The following is a 16162-nucleotide window of genomic DNA, read 5'->3' as shown; positions in this document are numbered from 1 at the left end:
GGAGACTTAGTCTGGGCTCGCTATAGTGATCTCGTTGGCATCGGTGAAGATGGGCCTTTTGGATTTGTGCTGCGTCGCACTGTTGATAACTTCAATCCATCTATAAAGAAAAAAAAAACAAATGAGATTCACGCCAACTGTGACCTAGTTCAACCAAACCAAACCCTTACCTGTTATAAGTATATTCCGATTCTGCTCTGAAGAAGTAAACATGGTTTTTGTATTGTAACTTGAACACAAAGTCTTTGCCTATTTGGTCTTCCACTGAAGGAGGCCCCACACTGTAACCCAGAAGAGGCAGCGATGCTAGTGGAAAATCGTCCACGCAACCCTTGTAGAAGAACAGGCAGAATGACGTGAAGACCACCCACAATTTCTGCCAACCATTACTGCTCTTGAACTTCCTCAGTAAATATCCTGACAGTTGATTCTGAAAAGGAAGTAATTAGAATCAAACTTGATGACACCACTGATGTTTGGTCTCATACCTCAACGGCTAGTAACTCGTCTTTCATGCTGATGCTGGTATTACGATGCCAGCAAACGTGAACGGTCGTGTTGCTTCTCTGACCCTGAGGCTTGGTTTGAGTGCTGGCCTCGTTACTCAATTGGTCGACGTGTTCGTCTGATGAGCCTGGAAAATAATGACAAGCGATTGCGAGACCAACAGAAAATCCCCACAGAACTCACTGCAACTTTTCAAGCTCAAATAGTTCGTTTTCGTGTCCAGTTTGTCCCTGGCTTGTTGGATAGCTGCCTGAAGGTCCTGTCTCCACCTTTCCTTCTCCTCTGGCGAACTAGCCGCCACGGTCAATGCCCGATTACCTCCGTATATAATAAGTCCATTGATGGCGAGCTCTCCCTCGGGTTCCTCTATCAGGACACCCCTCAGAGGCATGTGTCCGTGCACTTTAAATTGCAAAGTCACTTGGGAACGAGACGTGTACAGAAGGATATCCGAAAACTGCAGAAAAACGAGACATATAACATTTTTTGATTCTGTATAACCATCTCGTCTCACCAAAAAGAACATCCTCTGTTGATACCCTTTCCTGGAGTGCTTCAGGAGGCAGCCGTGCCTGATGAACTTCCGACCAGGCTGGATCAAGTTGTCAAAGCCAACGATATCTCGTTGCAGTTCGCACAGCGTCGCGAGATTCTCGGATTGCTCCAGAGTCTCTCTGACGGGACCCATGAGGTCCTTCAGGGTATCACTAGCGGTGAGACAGTCAGACCTATCCGGGTGGTTGGGCCCGTAGTGATTAAGCAAACGCTCTAGCAGAGATTGATACTGGAGGAGTCTGGAAAAAGATAATTGAAGTATCGAGTGGTATAAAGTAAGTTGGGTGACATACCTGTGAAGAGGCTTCAACACAAAGGTGCTGAGTGGTAAATAACAAACTTTCTGGGTCTCGAAATCGCGATAGTGCTGTTCAAACTTCTTGTTCTTGTTGAAAGACTCATCCAGTCGCTCCAAGACCAACATATGTCCGTCCAGGTATTCCTCGTATATCTAAAAGATGTTTGTATTATATCGGATAATGAAAAAATGCGATCATAACGTACCGGTAGAAGAGGAGGCAGATGAGCTAAGAGCACGTCCGCTATCCTCCCGGCTGTCGAAGACTTGGGCCCACCTCGTCCTTCCCAACCGTGCAGACGTTGCTCCAAGTCCCTCACCAGCACACCATGAGCTTGCGCCAACGGCGCGATCAACGACAAAAGAATCGAGCATTCCTCCGGCTCTTCCTTACTCACTTCGTCTTTGAACCACTGAAAAGATCGTAGAGGCATAGAGCGATGCTCGATATTCAATGATACCGATCGACTTACAATATTGATCACGTCCAAATCTTTCTTGTACGTCAGTTCCGTCATCAGGATTTCCTTGGCTATGTAGTAGGTCTTATCGACCAAATGTCTGTTCTTCGGTTTCTTCACCTCGTTCTCTATGTCCGCGATTATGGTGGTAGTATTGGTACTGTGCGTTGTTTTAGAGTCTGCGACGAAAAGAACAGATGAAGAAAACGAGAATACGTAGAAGACAGGGTTTTACCATTGATACTATTCATGAACCGGTCTTTTTCGGAATTCTTCATGTGCGAACCGTCGGTCGCATTGGAGATGAGATAATTGGCGTTGGCGCCGTCCAATGATATATTGGAGAGATTTCCATTGGTTATTCTGGTGACGGGCTTATACGAGTTATTGTTGTCCGATTCAAATATATTAGATTCACCCACACTGCGGTCTTCTGTAAACAGGAATACATTTAAGTGCCTGAGGACTTTCAAAAATAGTCCATCAATATATGGAGTCTCTTTTTTTTAGAGAAATAGAATTTTGAACAAGATTACTGACCGAGGAACATTTTTTGAACAAAAAGATTTTAGCCTATATAACATTGAACTGCTTCAATAACAAAATCCATTCATTTTTTTCAAAATTGTGTGCAGTGATAGAGCACATTCTTCAGTTAATAAACTAAGTCGACAAATAGAACAGAACAAGAACAAACCTGTAAAAGTTCGCCAGATATGACATGAATGTGTAAAAATTCGCTATTATTACGTTACTGATAACTATGGTTCTTAAGTATTGATGATCAATGATTATTTGATCATTGGTTATTGAAAGGTTTGGTTACAATAAGATGAAGCTTTAACTTATATGAACCTCAGCACAGTTTTATTTTTCAAATTTCTACCGCTCTAAATTTAAAAAAAACTAAGACAAAATAGAAACAATAAGTGCCGTATAATGAATTAATAAAACAATAGAAACTGAAACGGAAATCGATGTTACAATAATAACTACGATAAACAGAAGTAACTAACAAAAATTCTACAAATCATATATAACAAAGTCTCACCTTATATTTCCTAACTAAAAAAGAAGCACTATAAGGTTCTAATTAGATTATGATAGCCATACCGAGAAAGTACACAACGTTGATCAATACGAAGGAAAATTTACTTTCTCAGTAGCCCTTGCGAGATAACAATAAATATAACACTTAGTTTTTTATGCATTTTATTGTTTTATGGCCTTACAGTAGAATGAGACTATAGTGCTTCAAAATTTTGATACGAATAAAGAAACTGATTGTACAAGCTTAAATATGAAAGGTTCTAATTTTATAGTTTATGTTCTGTTGTTATGGAACTAAAAAAAAAGTACGACACATATTTGCACGGTTACTTAAAAAGGCGCAAATAACTATCGAACTTTTTTTTCCCATCAAGATCAAAGGATACAATGGGAAGATAGGTAACATGATATTAAAAAATTTGTTATAAAATTACCAAACACCTGACAACTAAAGGATATATACCATTTTCTATATGCTCGAATATGAATAAATAATGATCAATTACACCGTATAGTGGATCCAGACCGTCCACTGTGGTCTATATCCTTCCGTATCATATTACTTCTAATGTATTCGAGGAAAAATTACGATATTATCTCATTGTAAAATCAGTAAAAACTTACGTAATAAGGGGCAGGGGGTAGTGGGCTAGGGGATATCTTATACACCCAGTTAACAAATGAACCGAAACACATCTTAAAAGGTCAAAAATATGTACAATACTAGTATCTACCTTATCAATTGTATTAACAATTAAATATCACATAAATTAAAAGTTAGTTTATATGTTTCATTGACTACTAGATTCAAGTTTGCCTCCTCCGAACATTAACAATCGAAAACAATGGAAGACTGAGAAACATAAGAAACGCGAATTTCTTTTTCGAACTCTAGACGGGGAGACAGAAACCCCAACCGACTTTGACAAAAATTACGATAAATTATAGCTGCGCATATTTGTTTTGACGTTAAAACATGACATCCTTGACGTTCGACTTTCTGTCTCCCTTCAAAACGATAACAAATTCATAGGCCCTCGATCTGACAAATGAACGAAAAACAAACAAATTTGTACAGGCAATATAAATCTTCTTCACCCTCAACGATTTCATAAAAATCAAAAAAATCAACGTACCACAACTTCTTTAACCGTTACTCTTTTTTTAAGCGAATTTTATTTACAATATCATTTTTATCAGTCTTCAGACGTACATAGTATGATTGTAGAAATGTAATAGAATATTTGGCGAATAATCCACACCTCATCAACAATCATTTTCATCGAACATTCGCCATTAATATAACTAATCAAATGTATCCGTTAATAACTGTTCTTGATCTGATTATATACGTATATATATATAAAAAAACAAATAACTAACGCTAAGATTTACCGAAAATACAATCCCGGACACCGATTTTGCGATGACCCTGACTTAACCCCACGGTAGCCAGGCAACTATCAATACACACCCGGCTCTAAGGTCGAATTACTATAGGATCAGAGTTATCGGAAACCCGGCTCTTCTTTGGCACTGCGTTTACACCCTTTGGCATCCTAGTTAGTCTTAAATGGGTTTCGTTTTTTTTTGTTTTAATAAAGAGTCATTTTATTAATGAGCAATTAGTTCGTTTAATTTATATGTGCGTAACAGCTTGAATGTGTGGTTGCATAAGCCGTCTCGTCATTATACAACCAAATAATCGAAATGAGACACGTTTGTCGTTTTTTTAGTGAGCTAATTTTGATTTTGGCTAATAAAATAATCTAACTACTAAGTTACAGAAAACTGAAAATATATCGTACATATATTGGTTGTGTTATCGTACTGAATAGTCAGGGTATCTTGGACTATCGGTTGGTTTAGTTTTGAAGTGCATGTTATTAAATATGTCAGTATTTGTGAAACTAAAGCGAATAAAAGCAGAGAAACATGTAAAAAATATAGGAGTATCATCTTAACAACCAAAGAGTGCCAAAAATAAACCAACAGATCTCCCGTTAGAGTGATAAAAGTGTTATAACTACACTGAGTCTAGTTCAGAGCACCCTGGGGTTTAGTACGACCGTACTTAACAAACGGTAAAGAACCCAACGAAAATCAGAAACTCGTAAGCAGCTAGCACGAACGCAACAGGACCGCAAATCAACAGGAAAACGATCAAAAGAAGCTGGAGCGTGTCCTACAAGACGACCAGAGCATTAAAATCAAATCTGCGCCGAGGGGTCGCCCTCGAAATCATCCTCGAGCAAGGGGGGCGGTATGCAACTGACGTCGAACCCCTCCACGCTCTCGAACCGCTCCCCCTCGTCCTCCTCCTCCTCGCGTTCCATGCGAAAAATATCCGAACCCGACTGGGAGTCGCCGTCGGGGAAGTAACCCTCCTCCAGGGTCTCCACGTATCTGGGTCCCGGACTGTCCTCAGCCAGTCCCGCCTCGTACTGGAAGTTGGACGCCATTTGCTCCATGTTACGTTCTCGGATGTACTCGCTGTACTCGGTCAGGCCGTGGTCGTGCTCCACGTAGTAGTACTCGTCCAGCACCATCTGTTCTTTGTCGCTCTTCGATTTGTTGCGCTGGTTCTGCAGCTGGCGCTTGCGGCGGTACCCGCGACGCTCCCGTTCCGACTTGCTCTTGGGCGACTCCACCGAGCTGGTGGAGTCGTTCTCGCTGGGGGGGCTCTTGGCGTGCGTCAGACTTCTCGACACCGGCTTTCTGTGAATCCTGGTCAGGGGAACCGTCGCGGTCTTGTTGATGGGAACGGGACTGGTACCCGTTAATGGAGTACTCTCGCTGCTCAGACTGCTCGAGTAATAAGGAGAGCACTTCGACAGTTTCAAGTTCACCTTCACCGGCCGGTCGCTGCTCTTGGTCGTGGCGGACCCTGTGGAATGGTACTTCTGTAGGTACCCCTTCTTATCCTTGTCGTATCGTTGCGTGTGCACCGTCTTGCGTTGCTCTATCGAACTGCTGCTCTTCTCCGTATCCGACTGGATCTGAACGGGAATAACGATGGGTCTCTCGGTGCTTTTGGTGTAGAACTTTGGCGGTTCCGTCCTTGCGGTCAAGGCGCCGGAGAAAATCGAGAAATCCTCGGACGGGATGTTCTTGGGGCTTCTCTGGTCGTGCACCAGGTCCTCGATGTCCACGCTGGACCCCAGCCGGGTCGTCGGCACCATCTCCTGCGGGAAGAACTGCTGAGGAACCAGCGGTTTCGTGTCGGAGTTCGACCACTCCGAAATACTCGGGATCAGCTCGGTTAAGGTACTCTCCCCCGTCGAAGTCGTGCTGGAGAGCTTCTGGAACGGATGGCTGCTGGCGGTCTGTTGTTGTACCTTCAGAGTACTGCTGTTCGTCGTTGACCACTCGGATATACTTTGTGCTATGTCCGTCAACGAGTTCTCGTCGCTTTTCAGCCCGGAACTGCTCTTGGTACCGCTGTTACTCGACAGGTTTTGAAACTTGACCGTGTTGGTGCTGTTGGACCACTCCGACAAACTCAACGCTATCGATGTGTCCTCCGAGTGAGAGCTGTGGGTGCACTTGGTGGGTTTCAAAGCGTATCTCACCGTCCCGTCCTCCAAGTTGGTCCCCATCGAGCTGGTGCAGTCCTCCTCGCTGTATGAGCTATGAGATCCCGCGGGAGAGCTCTTCTGCGACCCCCTCTTGTCGCTCCTGGAGTCGTCCGACGCGGTGCTCCTCCTCAGGGCCGTGGGAGGTCGCAGCTGCTCGCTCCTCGGCACCGTATCGCTAGCGTCCATGAAGACGTCGTCGTTGAGGTTCGAGATATTGAGGTCCTCGTCGGAGTTGGAGCCCTGCGACTTCTCCTCCAGGACGATCTTGATTCCACTCGGACCCACGCTGAGACTCTCCGACAGGCTCTCGCTCACGTGGTCCGCTCCGATGACGTTTTCGTACGTGTGCGTTTTTTCGATGTCCAAGTCCACCGTCTTGTAGTCGTCCGAGTTTGAGTCGTCGTAAGTGCTCTGGGTGGTGGTGGTGGAGTCCACGGTCACCTTGCAAGCTTGTTGTGGGGGGGATATGTAATAGGTCTCCACGTGGTCGGTGATGGGGGGCTCGATGACGCTAGAAGGCGGACTGGGCCACTGTTCCGAGTCCTGACTCTTCAGGGAGTTTCTCAGGCCGAAGGTCTTCGGGATGTTTTTGTTGGGGGGTTGAAACACCTGCGTGGTGAGCTGGGAGGTGTCCGAACTGAGTACCTCGTGCATGGCCAAGAGGGGTTTCTGTCCCTGGCTGGGGATCTCCGGCAGAGGCCAGTCCTCGCTCTCCTGACTGCTCTGCTTCTCCACCTTTTGCATTTCCTCGAAGCACTCTTCGTCGATGATGGTGTCGTCCGATCCCTGACGCTTCAGCCTCAGTCCTCGCTCCGACGTGATGATCTCGATGTCGTCCATGGAGAGCTCGGCCATTTCGGCCGATGTTCGCCGATCGTCCGATATTTGTCTCTGTAACAGACTGCTCAGATTCTGAACGGGATCAGTGGGCCTGCTGCCCGATTCCTGGTTCTTGCTACCCTTTCCATTACTCGTCGATGAGGGCTTGTCGTTGGTAGGCGTCTTCTTCTCGTTCTCGTAGAGGTGAGCGTTGCTAGGCGACTCCGAACTGATGCTGACTTGTGGATTACTGGACGCCATGGACTCGTCATTCAGACTGTCGCTCTGAGTGCTGGCTTTCGTGGAGTCCTCGTCCAAACTGGATTTTTCCGAATTGGTGCTGCGTTCCGATATTCGGGATAAGGTCCTGGATAAGAAGGCGCCTCCCGTGTACCCAGTGAGGACATCGGTCGCGCTGATGTTACCCAGCGACGGGTACGCGAAGTTGGCGTTGAAGTTAGCCAGGTCCTCTGGTAATTCCGTGTCGTCTCTGCCGTCGTCAGATTTGTAGTAAATGTCAGCAACGGCGGCGAAATCACTGGAACCGGGATCTCTGCAGAGGAAGTACTCTTGTCGGTCGAAATCCTGATCCGGCGGTAGGAGGTTATCGTCGAAGCTCTCGGAACCCGAACTGTCCAGCGGGAAAGGTTTCCAGGTCGAACTGAGCTCTTTGGGAATGTCGCCGGATTTATGCATACGAGCCGCAGCTCCCAAACTACCAGAACTAGACTCGGTGTCCAAAGAATTCTTCGATTCCGTCGACAACTTCTCGATCGACAACAGATTCGGCTTATCCAGAATGTTCCTTTTATTGTTTGAAATCGATTCGTCCATCGAGGAGAGGCTGCCCTTCTCCGTGGACGACAACTTCTTCGACAACTTCTTGTGCAGCTTCTGCCCGAGCTCGGAGTCCTGGGACCACTTCTGTTCGAACGGATACGGAGATCTCTTCTTGCCGTTCTCCGAGTCGCCCGATTCCCTTGTCAGTTCCATGATGGGCGTCAGGTCTTTGGGAATGTCGTTCGCCTCGTCCGAGCTGGAGTCGTCCAGCTTCTGGGAGCCCTCGTCGATGGTAAACGCGCGTCCCAGGACGCAGATGCGGGGACTCCTCGGACTCCTGGGGCTCTTGGGCGGGTCGTCGGACGAATGCGACGACCCCTTGTCGAGCTGTTCCTTGGACGCGAACATCTCGATGTTCTGACTGAGGCCGATCGCCCGGCCCATGGAGCAGCTGACGCTGGACTCGTCCGTCTCCTTCACGTTGCTGGGACTGACCTCCTTCTCTCCGCTGGTCCACGAGCCCGTGTCGCTGGATTTCGATTGGTCGGAACTCTTCTTCAGTAGCTTCAGCTTGGTTTGCTTGGTGTCGGCGCCCAGAAGCCCGGAATCTTTATCCGTGCTCTCCGGAGGTTTGTCCAGTTCCACTCGTTGTTTCTCCGGTGATTCCAGCGCGGCGTTGTCGTAGTCCAACGAGCTCTCGGCGCCGACGTATTCTTCGCACTCCACGGTCATCCAGGACCCGGTGTCCTCAGATTTACTGCGTTCTATGCTAAGCTTCAGCAGAGCCTCCTTGTGATCGGTGACGGTGACCGTCAGATGGGTCCTATCCGGTTCGGGACCTTCCGCTCTCAGCTCGCTCACCTCGGTCAACGACTCGTCTTCGCTGGTGATCCGGACCGGACCCTCGGCCACCACGGTGCTCTCCTCCGAGTCCTTCCGTCTCCTCTCCAGCTTCCTCCTGATGAACTTGCCGACGGTGTCGGAGGCCTTCTGCAGCTCCTGCATCAGCTCGCGGTCCTTGTCCGACTTGCAGGACGACTCTCCCGACTCGTCGATGTACTTGATGTCCAGCGAGTTGCCCAGACTCAGCTTCTCCATGCTCATCGATTCCGACGAGCTCTTGCTGCTCTTGGCGTCCAGCTTCGCCAAATCAGGGGCCTTGGGAGACACGCGTGGTTCAAAAAAATCCCGTCCGTCCTGAACCACCTCGATGCCCTTCAGTTTGTCGTTCTTCTTGTCGCCGACGGATATCCACACGTCCAGGCTGGTGCCCTCGAGGATGACGTGGTCTTCGCCGGTCGGTTCCGTGTGTATATCCGCCGTGACCGTCTCCTTCACCGAGCACATCTCCGGCGATACCTCCTCCATCTTATCACGATCACTCATGGTCTTAATAGCCTCAGGTTTGAAATCGAACTCGGTGGACTTCTCGGCCTCGTCCTCTGACTTGCTTCGCTCCAAATCCAGGCTCTTGCCCATCCTCTGCACTCCCTTCTCGGAGAAGTCCCCGTCGTTGAGATTCAGTTCCAGGCTCTTCGTGAGCTTCTTGTCCAGTTTCTTGTCGAGTTTCTTCGGGCTCTTGGTGACTATGATAGCCTCCTCGAGGGACACCACCGGCTCGATGGTGTTTATACTGATCTCCAGCTTACCGCCGCGTTCTCGCACCGTCTCCTCCACCTGGGGGAAGACTGGGAGGACATCCTTCACCGGACTCTTCAGGGTTTTCGTTTGTTTTATAGCGGTCTCGTACAGCATCTGTTGCAGCTTTCGTCGTTCAGCGATCACCTCCTCGCTCTCCTCCTGGCTCTTGGTACGTTCCTTGCTACCCATCCTGCGCAATTCCAGTTTCTCCAGAGATTTCGCCTTCTCTTTCGGGACCGTCTTCCTGGCGGGTTCCATCTCCTGGCTTTTGGTTCTCTTAATTTCGGGCAGGGTCAACGATGACTGACTGGGCAAGGATTTGGACGTGGTCGATCTCGATCGGTCATCATCGCTTTTGGACGCGCCATCAGCTGACGCGGCTTTCTCGCTCAGCATCCTCGCGGCTCTAGACTCGGTCGGGCCCTTGGAGGTCTTGGAGTCGGCCGACTCCGACTTGATGAAGGGTCTGGGCGGTTTATCGTCTTTAGTCGCGGACTTGGGATCGGGAGCTTTGGGTTTCAGGGGGATTTTCGTGGGAATCTGCCTGGCTAACTTAGGTTTGTCCTTGCCGGATTTCGCGAAGTCCTTGAGTTGTGTAGGTTTCTTTCCTAACGCATCCTTGGGTGGTTTAGGAGGAGCTATTCCTCTAGGAGGCAGTTTTGGTTTCCCTTTGGAGGTAGCGCCTAGTGGAGGTTTCTTTTTCGTGTGTACTAAATCGGGAACAATCTGGTCCCGTTCCTTGTCTTTGACGGCGGCCTTAGGCTTCTCCACCACCTCTATGACGGTAGGTACTTGATCAGGCACCACGCCATTGCCCGGTATACGGATCCTTTCTCCGGTCTCCGCGTCTGAGACTTCCGTGGAAACGTTATTCTCCAGTCCGCTGTCTTTGTCGGTCTGTTGTTGGTCCTCCTCTTCTACGGTGTCATCCTTGCAAGAAAATGCGTTTAACGGCGGTAGTTTATTGACGGGTATCACCGGAGCGTCCAGGCTTCGAGCCCGTCTACCTGGCAGAGGTGAGTCCACTGCTTGCTGCTTCTGTAGAAGGGAGAACGCGGAACCTTCCGACAGATTTAAACGAGCATGCGCGAATAATAACGGGCTTTGACCCTTGTTCCTGGCCGATGGCGATACAATCTCAGTTATCTTCGTCTTGGGCGGTACCTTCAGGTCCTTGAGGTCGTTTTCGATCTCGGCTTTTAGGAGAGCCTTCTCCCTCTGACGCTCATCATCAATAGCCGTCAGTTCGTTATCGGTGGTCTGGTCATCCTTCAGCGTTTCGTCCAGAGACTTGTCACCCTCTTCCTTGTCGGCCTCTTCTACGGTCTTCAGGAGATCCGGCGGTTCCGCGAACACCGGCGCCATGTCTGTCGTTTTTATGTTAAATTCGTCTTCCGAACTAGGTATGGAGAAGGACCGTTCGGAAATCCTCCTCAACTCCGTTTGTTGTACGTTTGGATCTAAACCGGCGTCTGTTTTTTTATCGGTTTTCTTCCGGGTAGTGGGAGGTGACCCCTCCACCTCCGTTGAGGACATCGTATACTGTAAATACTTCCGTTCAGACTCGAATTTCAGTATCGACTCCATTTCCTTCCTCATCTGTGGAGGCGAGAACTCGATCCTAGTGGGGGTGGCTTCAGCGCTGCCGAATACGTCGTCCGAGTCTAGGGACTCGTCGTCGGAACTAAACGACGTTATCCTGACCTTCGTCTTGCTGCTCTTGCTGCCCTTCTTGCCCGGCTGCATCCTCGGTTTGATCACCCTCTTCGGCTTGATGTCCGTCTTGATCTTCTCCTTGGTCTTCGTCACGTCCACCGTCAGTTTGGTGATCGAGTCGTTCTTCTGGACCGCCTTCTCCTCCGTCTTCACCTCCGGCTTCGGCTGCTTCTCGGGAATTGTCGGGAACGTCTTCACCGCCGGCTTCAGGCTCTCCGTCTTGGAGCTGGTGGGCGAGTCGCTCTCGATCTGGCTCAGTTTCGAGTTCAACGTCTCCAGCATCACCGGATCGATGTGGGTGATGTCGCGCTTGGGGCTGGACACGTGCTGGATGGGGGGGACGCTCTTGTCCACCTCCAGGGTCACCGGGTTAACTTTGGACAGGTCGATGTTCTGCGTGAACAGGAAGGAGGACTCGGGCTCGGGTTCCAGTTCCGGTTCCGGGGGTTCCTTGGGCTGAGCGTCCTTATCGTATTTCTTCACCTCCTCTTTCATCGCGGTCCCGTTCATTATGTGACGCTTGTGGAGGACGTAGGGGATGTCGTCGCCTTTGGGCGGCAGGTTGTTCAGGTCCGCCTGATCCTTAACGCCCAACACCTCGAACTGGCTCTTGGGCACCTCGAACTTGGTTTTCTGTCCTTCGATCTCCCTTTTCAGTATGTCAAAGTGTCCGAACTCGGCGGTGGGGATCTCGAAATGCGTCCCCTTGAACTTGGTGATGGGCGGCGCGCTGGGGATCTGCTTGTACAGGTAGTCCTCGTCGCTGGACTCGGCCGGCGTCAGGTCGATGGACTTCTGGTGCATCAGCAACAGCCTCCGAGAGCTGGAGTTCAACCTCTGTCTCGCCAGTGAATTGGGATCGGACTTGGTGCGCTCGATAGGCTGATGCAGCGGCAGATCGTGACATATCCTTGGCTCGATCTCCATGAAAACCTCCCTGTAACTCTTCCCGCTCTCCTTCTTCTTGGGTTTCGCATCAATGTTCGGTACCACGCCGAAACCGTGATCGCTAAAGTCGCTGCTCTCCTGCAACGACTGGATCCGGTCCTCGTCGAAGCTGAAGATGTTGCTCTCCGACTCGGTGGACCTCTGGCCGCTGCTGTGCTGGTGCTTGACCGCCTCGATCTCCGTCGGGAGTCCCACGATGCTCTCCGGCCAGATATGGGTGGTGGCCTTACTCGATTGGGTCAGGGTCGTGTTCTGCTCGATGTCGTTCAAGATCATGTTCACCCTCAGGCTCTGTTCCGTCTCCATGGCCTCCCCCGAAAAGTCCGGGTAAGCCGGTAACACCGGGTCGGGAGGGGGGTGCCTCGCCTTCTGGGTACCGTAGTTTCGCTCGAAACTGATCTTCCGATCATACTCCCCTCGTTTGGTGTATTTGGCGTCCTCCGGCTTGGAGTTGGCGTCAAAGTACTCGCTCTTGGAGTCCACGCTGGAGGCCCGCGATTCCCCGTAGTGATTGTATCGCTCCACGCTGTCGCTCTTGTTCTTCTTCAGGGTTCGTTTCGTCTCGTAGTCGCTGCGGGACTCCTGACTGGACGTTCGGGATCCCACGCCTCTGGCCTTCTTCAGACTCTCCTTGCTCGAACGCGAGGTCTTCGATTCGTAGTAGTCGCTCTTCGACTCCAAGCTCGAGGTTCTCGAGCTCTGCTTGAAGGCCTTGTAGAAGGACCCGTCCGATTTCCTCGGTACGATCTCGCGGGGAAAATCGCGCGGGTCCTCCAGTAGAAACAGGTCCTGATCGCTGACGCTCTTGTACTTGTGACGAGTACCCCGCTCCGATTCGCTATCCGACGGCAGATAGTTGCCCGAATCCAAACTACAGCTCCTGGTGTTGAAGGGCTTGACCTTCTTGTAATCTCCGGACGTACTGTCGTCGGATTTCTCTATCAGCTCGTAACTGTCATGAGAGAGGTCGTCTTGCGAGTCCCTCAAGTCGTAATTACCCGGGTCCTCGACCGACTCCTGCGAGTAGGATGTCGTACCCGGGAAACTGCTCGAGTAGACCTTCTGCGAGGCGCTCATGATGTCCTGCTGGATCTCCAGGCTGCTGTCGCGCGAGCTCGCGCTGTACAGCGCCCGGTGGTCGTCGTATACCGTGACGGGCGAGTCCTGTTTGCGTTCGTCCAGGCTGATCGCGGCCTTCTCCAGCGGTTTCGGCGATTTGGCGCGGCGCTTCGCCCGCCCCGTCTCCTCGAAGCTGAAATCGTGCAGCTCGCGGCAGCTGGCGCTCCGCTGCCACAGTTTCCTCTTGGAGGGCGGGGCGTTTTCGTCGTCGTCGTCGTCGAGGGGAACGGGGCTGGAGGGCCGCGCCCCCACGTCGTTCTGCGACTGCGTCTGCGACGGGCAGTGGCCGCCGACGAAGACTTGATGGGGATGGTCCAGACTACCCTCGGACTTGTGACTAGAGGGCGTCCGGGAAGAAATGTGCGTGCGCGTGGTACCTGCAGGTCGGTTAGTAAGACAACGATTTCGGAATCACCTTGTTTTTGCGGTGGTTAGTAAACCCACGCGTCAATACAGAGGGTCATTAAATATGGTATAATTTACTCTATTTAAATCAGATCTTCAACACAATTAAATGCTTCAGAACTCAATTTGAAATAATATCCAACCTTATAAGAATTTATAGTAGATAACTACATAAGAAGTAGTTCTATAATGTGTATACTCACAGAGGTAAAAGTATAGAAATAGAATATGGTAGAAGAACTAGAAATATAGTATAAGAGGAAATAAATATAACAAATAAAATTACATAATCAATAGTGATATAAAGTAGTGGCTACTCTAAGGGATGCCCAGATGACATTCGGTAAACTAATTTTGCGATGTGGGCAATAATAAATAAGACATTTAATTGTGAATATTGTCAAACCACCGAACAGATATTAGGACAAATTTCATCCAGGTGAGTATCTGTTCTACTATTTATTTAAGCTTGCAAATTGAATTCAATTCTATAGCTAATTCAATAACAAAAATGGCTCTACCATTTCACTTCGAAGTCCAATCAACAGTCATCCGAGTGGACTGCGTACGATGAACCCGCTCCAAAGCGTGGCAAAACGCAAGAAGTAGAAATGGGCCATACCAAAAAAGAATATAGTAATATACTATATTCTTACTATATACTATAAGAGGTAGAAATAGAATCATAAAGAGCAAAACTAGTAATAGGAAAACAGAGTTAAATATAATTTACACACAGTTTCTATTAATATACCAGAATAAAAGTAACTTACTGATTCAATCAAGAGTAAATTTAATACCCTCTGTATTGACGAGAGAGATGGGCGTGACCGAGGAAAAAATGTAGGCGGGGGAAGGGCGTGACAACCGCGCTTACCTGTGTCGGCTCTGTGGACAGCCGCGCGCACGGCGAGCGGCGACGCAGGCCTCCGATTGGCTGTGACTGCGGTGGGCGTGGGCCGACTGCGCGGCGGCGGCGAGGCCAGGGGACTGGCGGTCGCCGAGCTCTCGGCCGAGGCCGACCGCGTCTCCGTCGGAGAAGGCGAGCTCGTCGTCGGAGCAGCAGCCGGCGGGCGGGGCACCATAACACTGGGCCTGGTACTGGTACTGGTGGTGTCGGGGGCCGAGCTCCAGGACGTAGCTGTGCCGAGGGGGCGAGAGGCTGATCTCGTCGTCGGAGAAGCCGGCCGCCGCGCCCCAGCCAAACCCGGCGCCGCGCCCATCGACCCCAGGGACGCTGAGAGTTTGGACGCTTCCACTAGAAACAGACCAGAAGATCGATATCGGGTCGTTTAACGCGACCAGATAGTGTCCAGTGAAAACTAGATTAACTATCAGCGCAAAACGTTCGTGGCTCTTCTATTTTAATCATTACTGAGTCTAGGAAAAAGTAATGCGGTTATTTCCGTAATATTCTTGCAATTGAACAGATATCGTCCCACCAATCTTGATATCCCGTCGCCTCCATAATAAATTATCATCCCAGAAGGTATCCGGCCTGGCCCATCTTGATTACTGCTGTGACTGTGAATTTTGAACAGTCTCAGTAATGGGCAATCGTTATTCTGTAAACCCTGTTCGCTCGGATATAATCCGAATTCCCTTCGGGAGTGATCGTATTTTCCTTGCCGATTCATTCTTTATCGCCTTTTACGACGCTGCATACGGGAGGATTAGATCGCTCAGAACAGGGTTCACAGGATAACGATTGCTTCAATAATGGCAGTTTTCGGGTCATTTTGCGACGTTGCCATTTACAGTAGTGGCTATTTTTGGAGAATCCTGCAAATTACTACATCATCGATTTGTAAATATTGTCAAAGAAACAATTATAATGCTTTTAATCTGAACAATTGGGGGTATCCATTAAATTTTTATTTTAATGCTGCAAATTGAATTTAATTCGGTACTAAATTCATAATATTTTAGGCATAGTTGACCCTGCGAAAGTAAAAGTACTGATAAATATGACCCGATGTCCTTTAAATGACTTTGATGATTAGATTACTTCTTGAGCGTAAGGAATTCATAAGAATGTATCAAAGGGTGAGAGGTGAGAGTTATTAAAAATCAGATAAAAATATGATTGCAACCAAATTGGCTGGTAAAATTCTACTGGATGCTATATCGGATGAAACCCGAGCTAATTTAAACAGTGACAATTTAGAAAAACTAGACTTATTGACTTATAACGATTTATATAATATTCAGCAAGCAGACCAATTAAATTCCATAGGTACAAAGCATAAAAGTGACTATACAAGTGTTGAAGCATGGGTAAATGA

General features: G+C 48.9%; 2 protein-coding genes across 2 annotated transcripts in view; both read right to left on the bottom strand.

Moving 5' to 3' along the window:
* Positions 1–6: 6 nt before the first annotated feature.
* Positions 7–2371, bottom strand: LOC143202676 (FERM, ARHGEF and pleckstrin domain-containing protein 2). The gene is made up of 10 exons (XM_076414350.1): positions 2362–2371; positions 2057–2254; positions 1834–2000; positions 1567–1773; positions 1356–1513; positions 1022–1301; positions 691–964; positions 489–634; positions 171–430; positions 7–100 (listed from the first exon to the last, which is right to left on the bottom strand). The coding sequence occupies exons 1-10, from the start codon at positions 2369–2371 to the stop codon at positions 7–9; spliced, it is 1794 nt and encodes a 597-aa protein (XP_076270465.1).
* Positions 2372–4455: 2084 nt separating this feature from the next.
* LOC143202675 (uncharacterized) overlaps positions 4456–16162 on the bottom strand; it is a 45473-nt gene continuing 33766 nt past the window's right edge. The window contains exons 10-11 of the mRNA XM_076414349.1: positions 14651–15135; positions 4456–13877 (exon numbers count right to left, since the gene is read on the bottom strand). Coding sequence (XP_076270464.1) covers positions 5082–13877; positions 14651–15135 — 9281 coding nt within the window. The 3' untranslated portion in view covers positions 4456–5081. The remainder of the gene's footprint in view (positions 13878–14650; positions 15136–16162) is intronic.

Source organism: Rhynchophorus ferrugineus, unplaced genomic scaffold (genome assembly GCF_030347505.1).
Source record: "Rhynchophorus ferrugineus isolate W39M unplaced genomic scaffold, kcgeb_rfMv2 rfM9, whole genome shotgun sequence".
NCBI classification, from domain to species: domain Eukaryota; kingdom Metazoa; phylum Arthropoda; class Insecta; order Coleoptera; family Curculionidae; genus Rhynchophorus; species Rhynchophorus ferrugineus.
The sequence above is the reverse complement of the archived record's forward strand: the minus strand, read 5'-3'. Positions and strand labels throughout refer to the sequence as shown.

Bases quoted from the DNA above. Each gene is read 5' to 3' on its own strand.
- LOC143202676 (XM_076414350.1), bottom strand. The intron at 635-690 runs GTGAGTTCTGTG...ATTATTTTCCAG, and splicing joins TTTGAGCTTGAAAAGTTGCA to GCTCATCAGACGAACACGTC. The intron at 431-488 runs GTATGAGACCAA...CTTCCTTTTCAG, and splicing joins ACGAGTTACTAGCCGTTGAG to AATCAACTGTCAGGATATTT.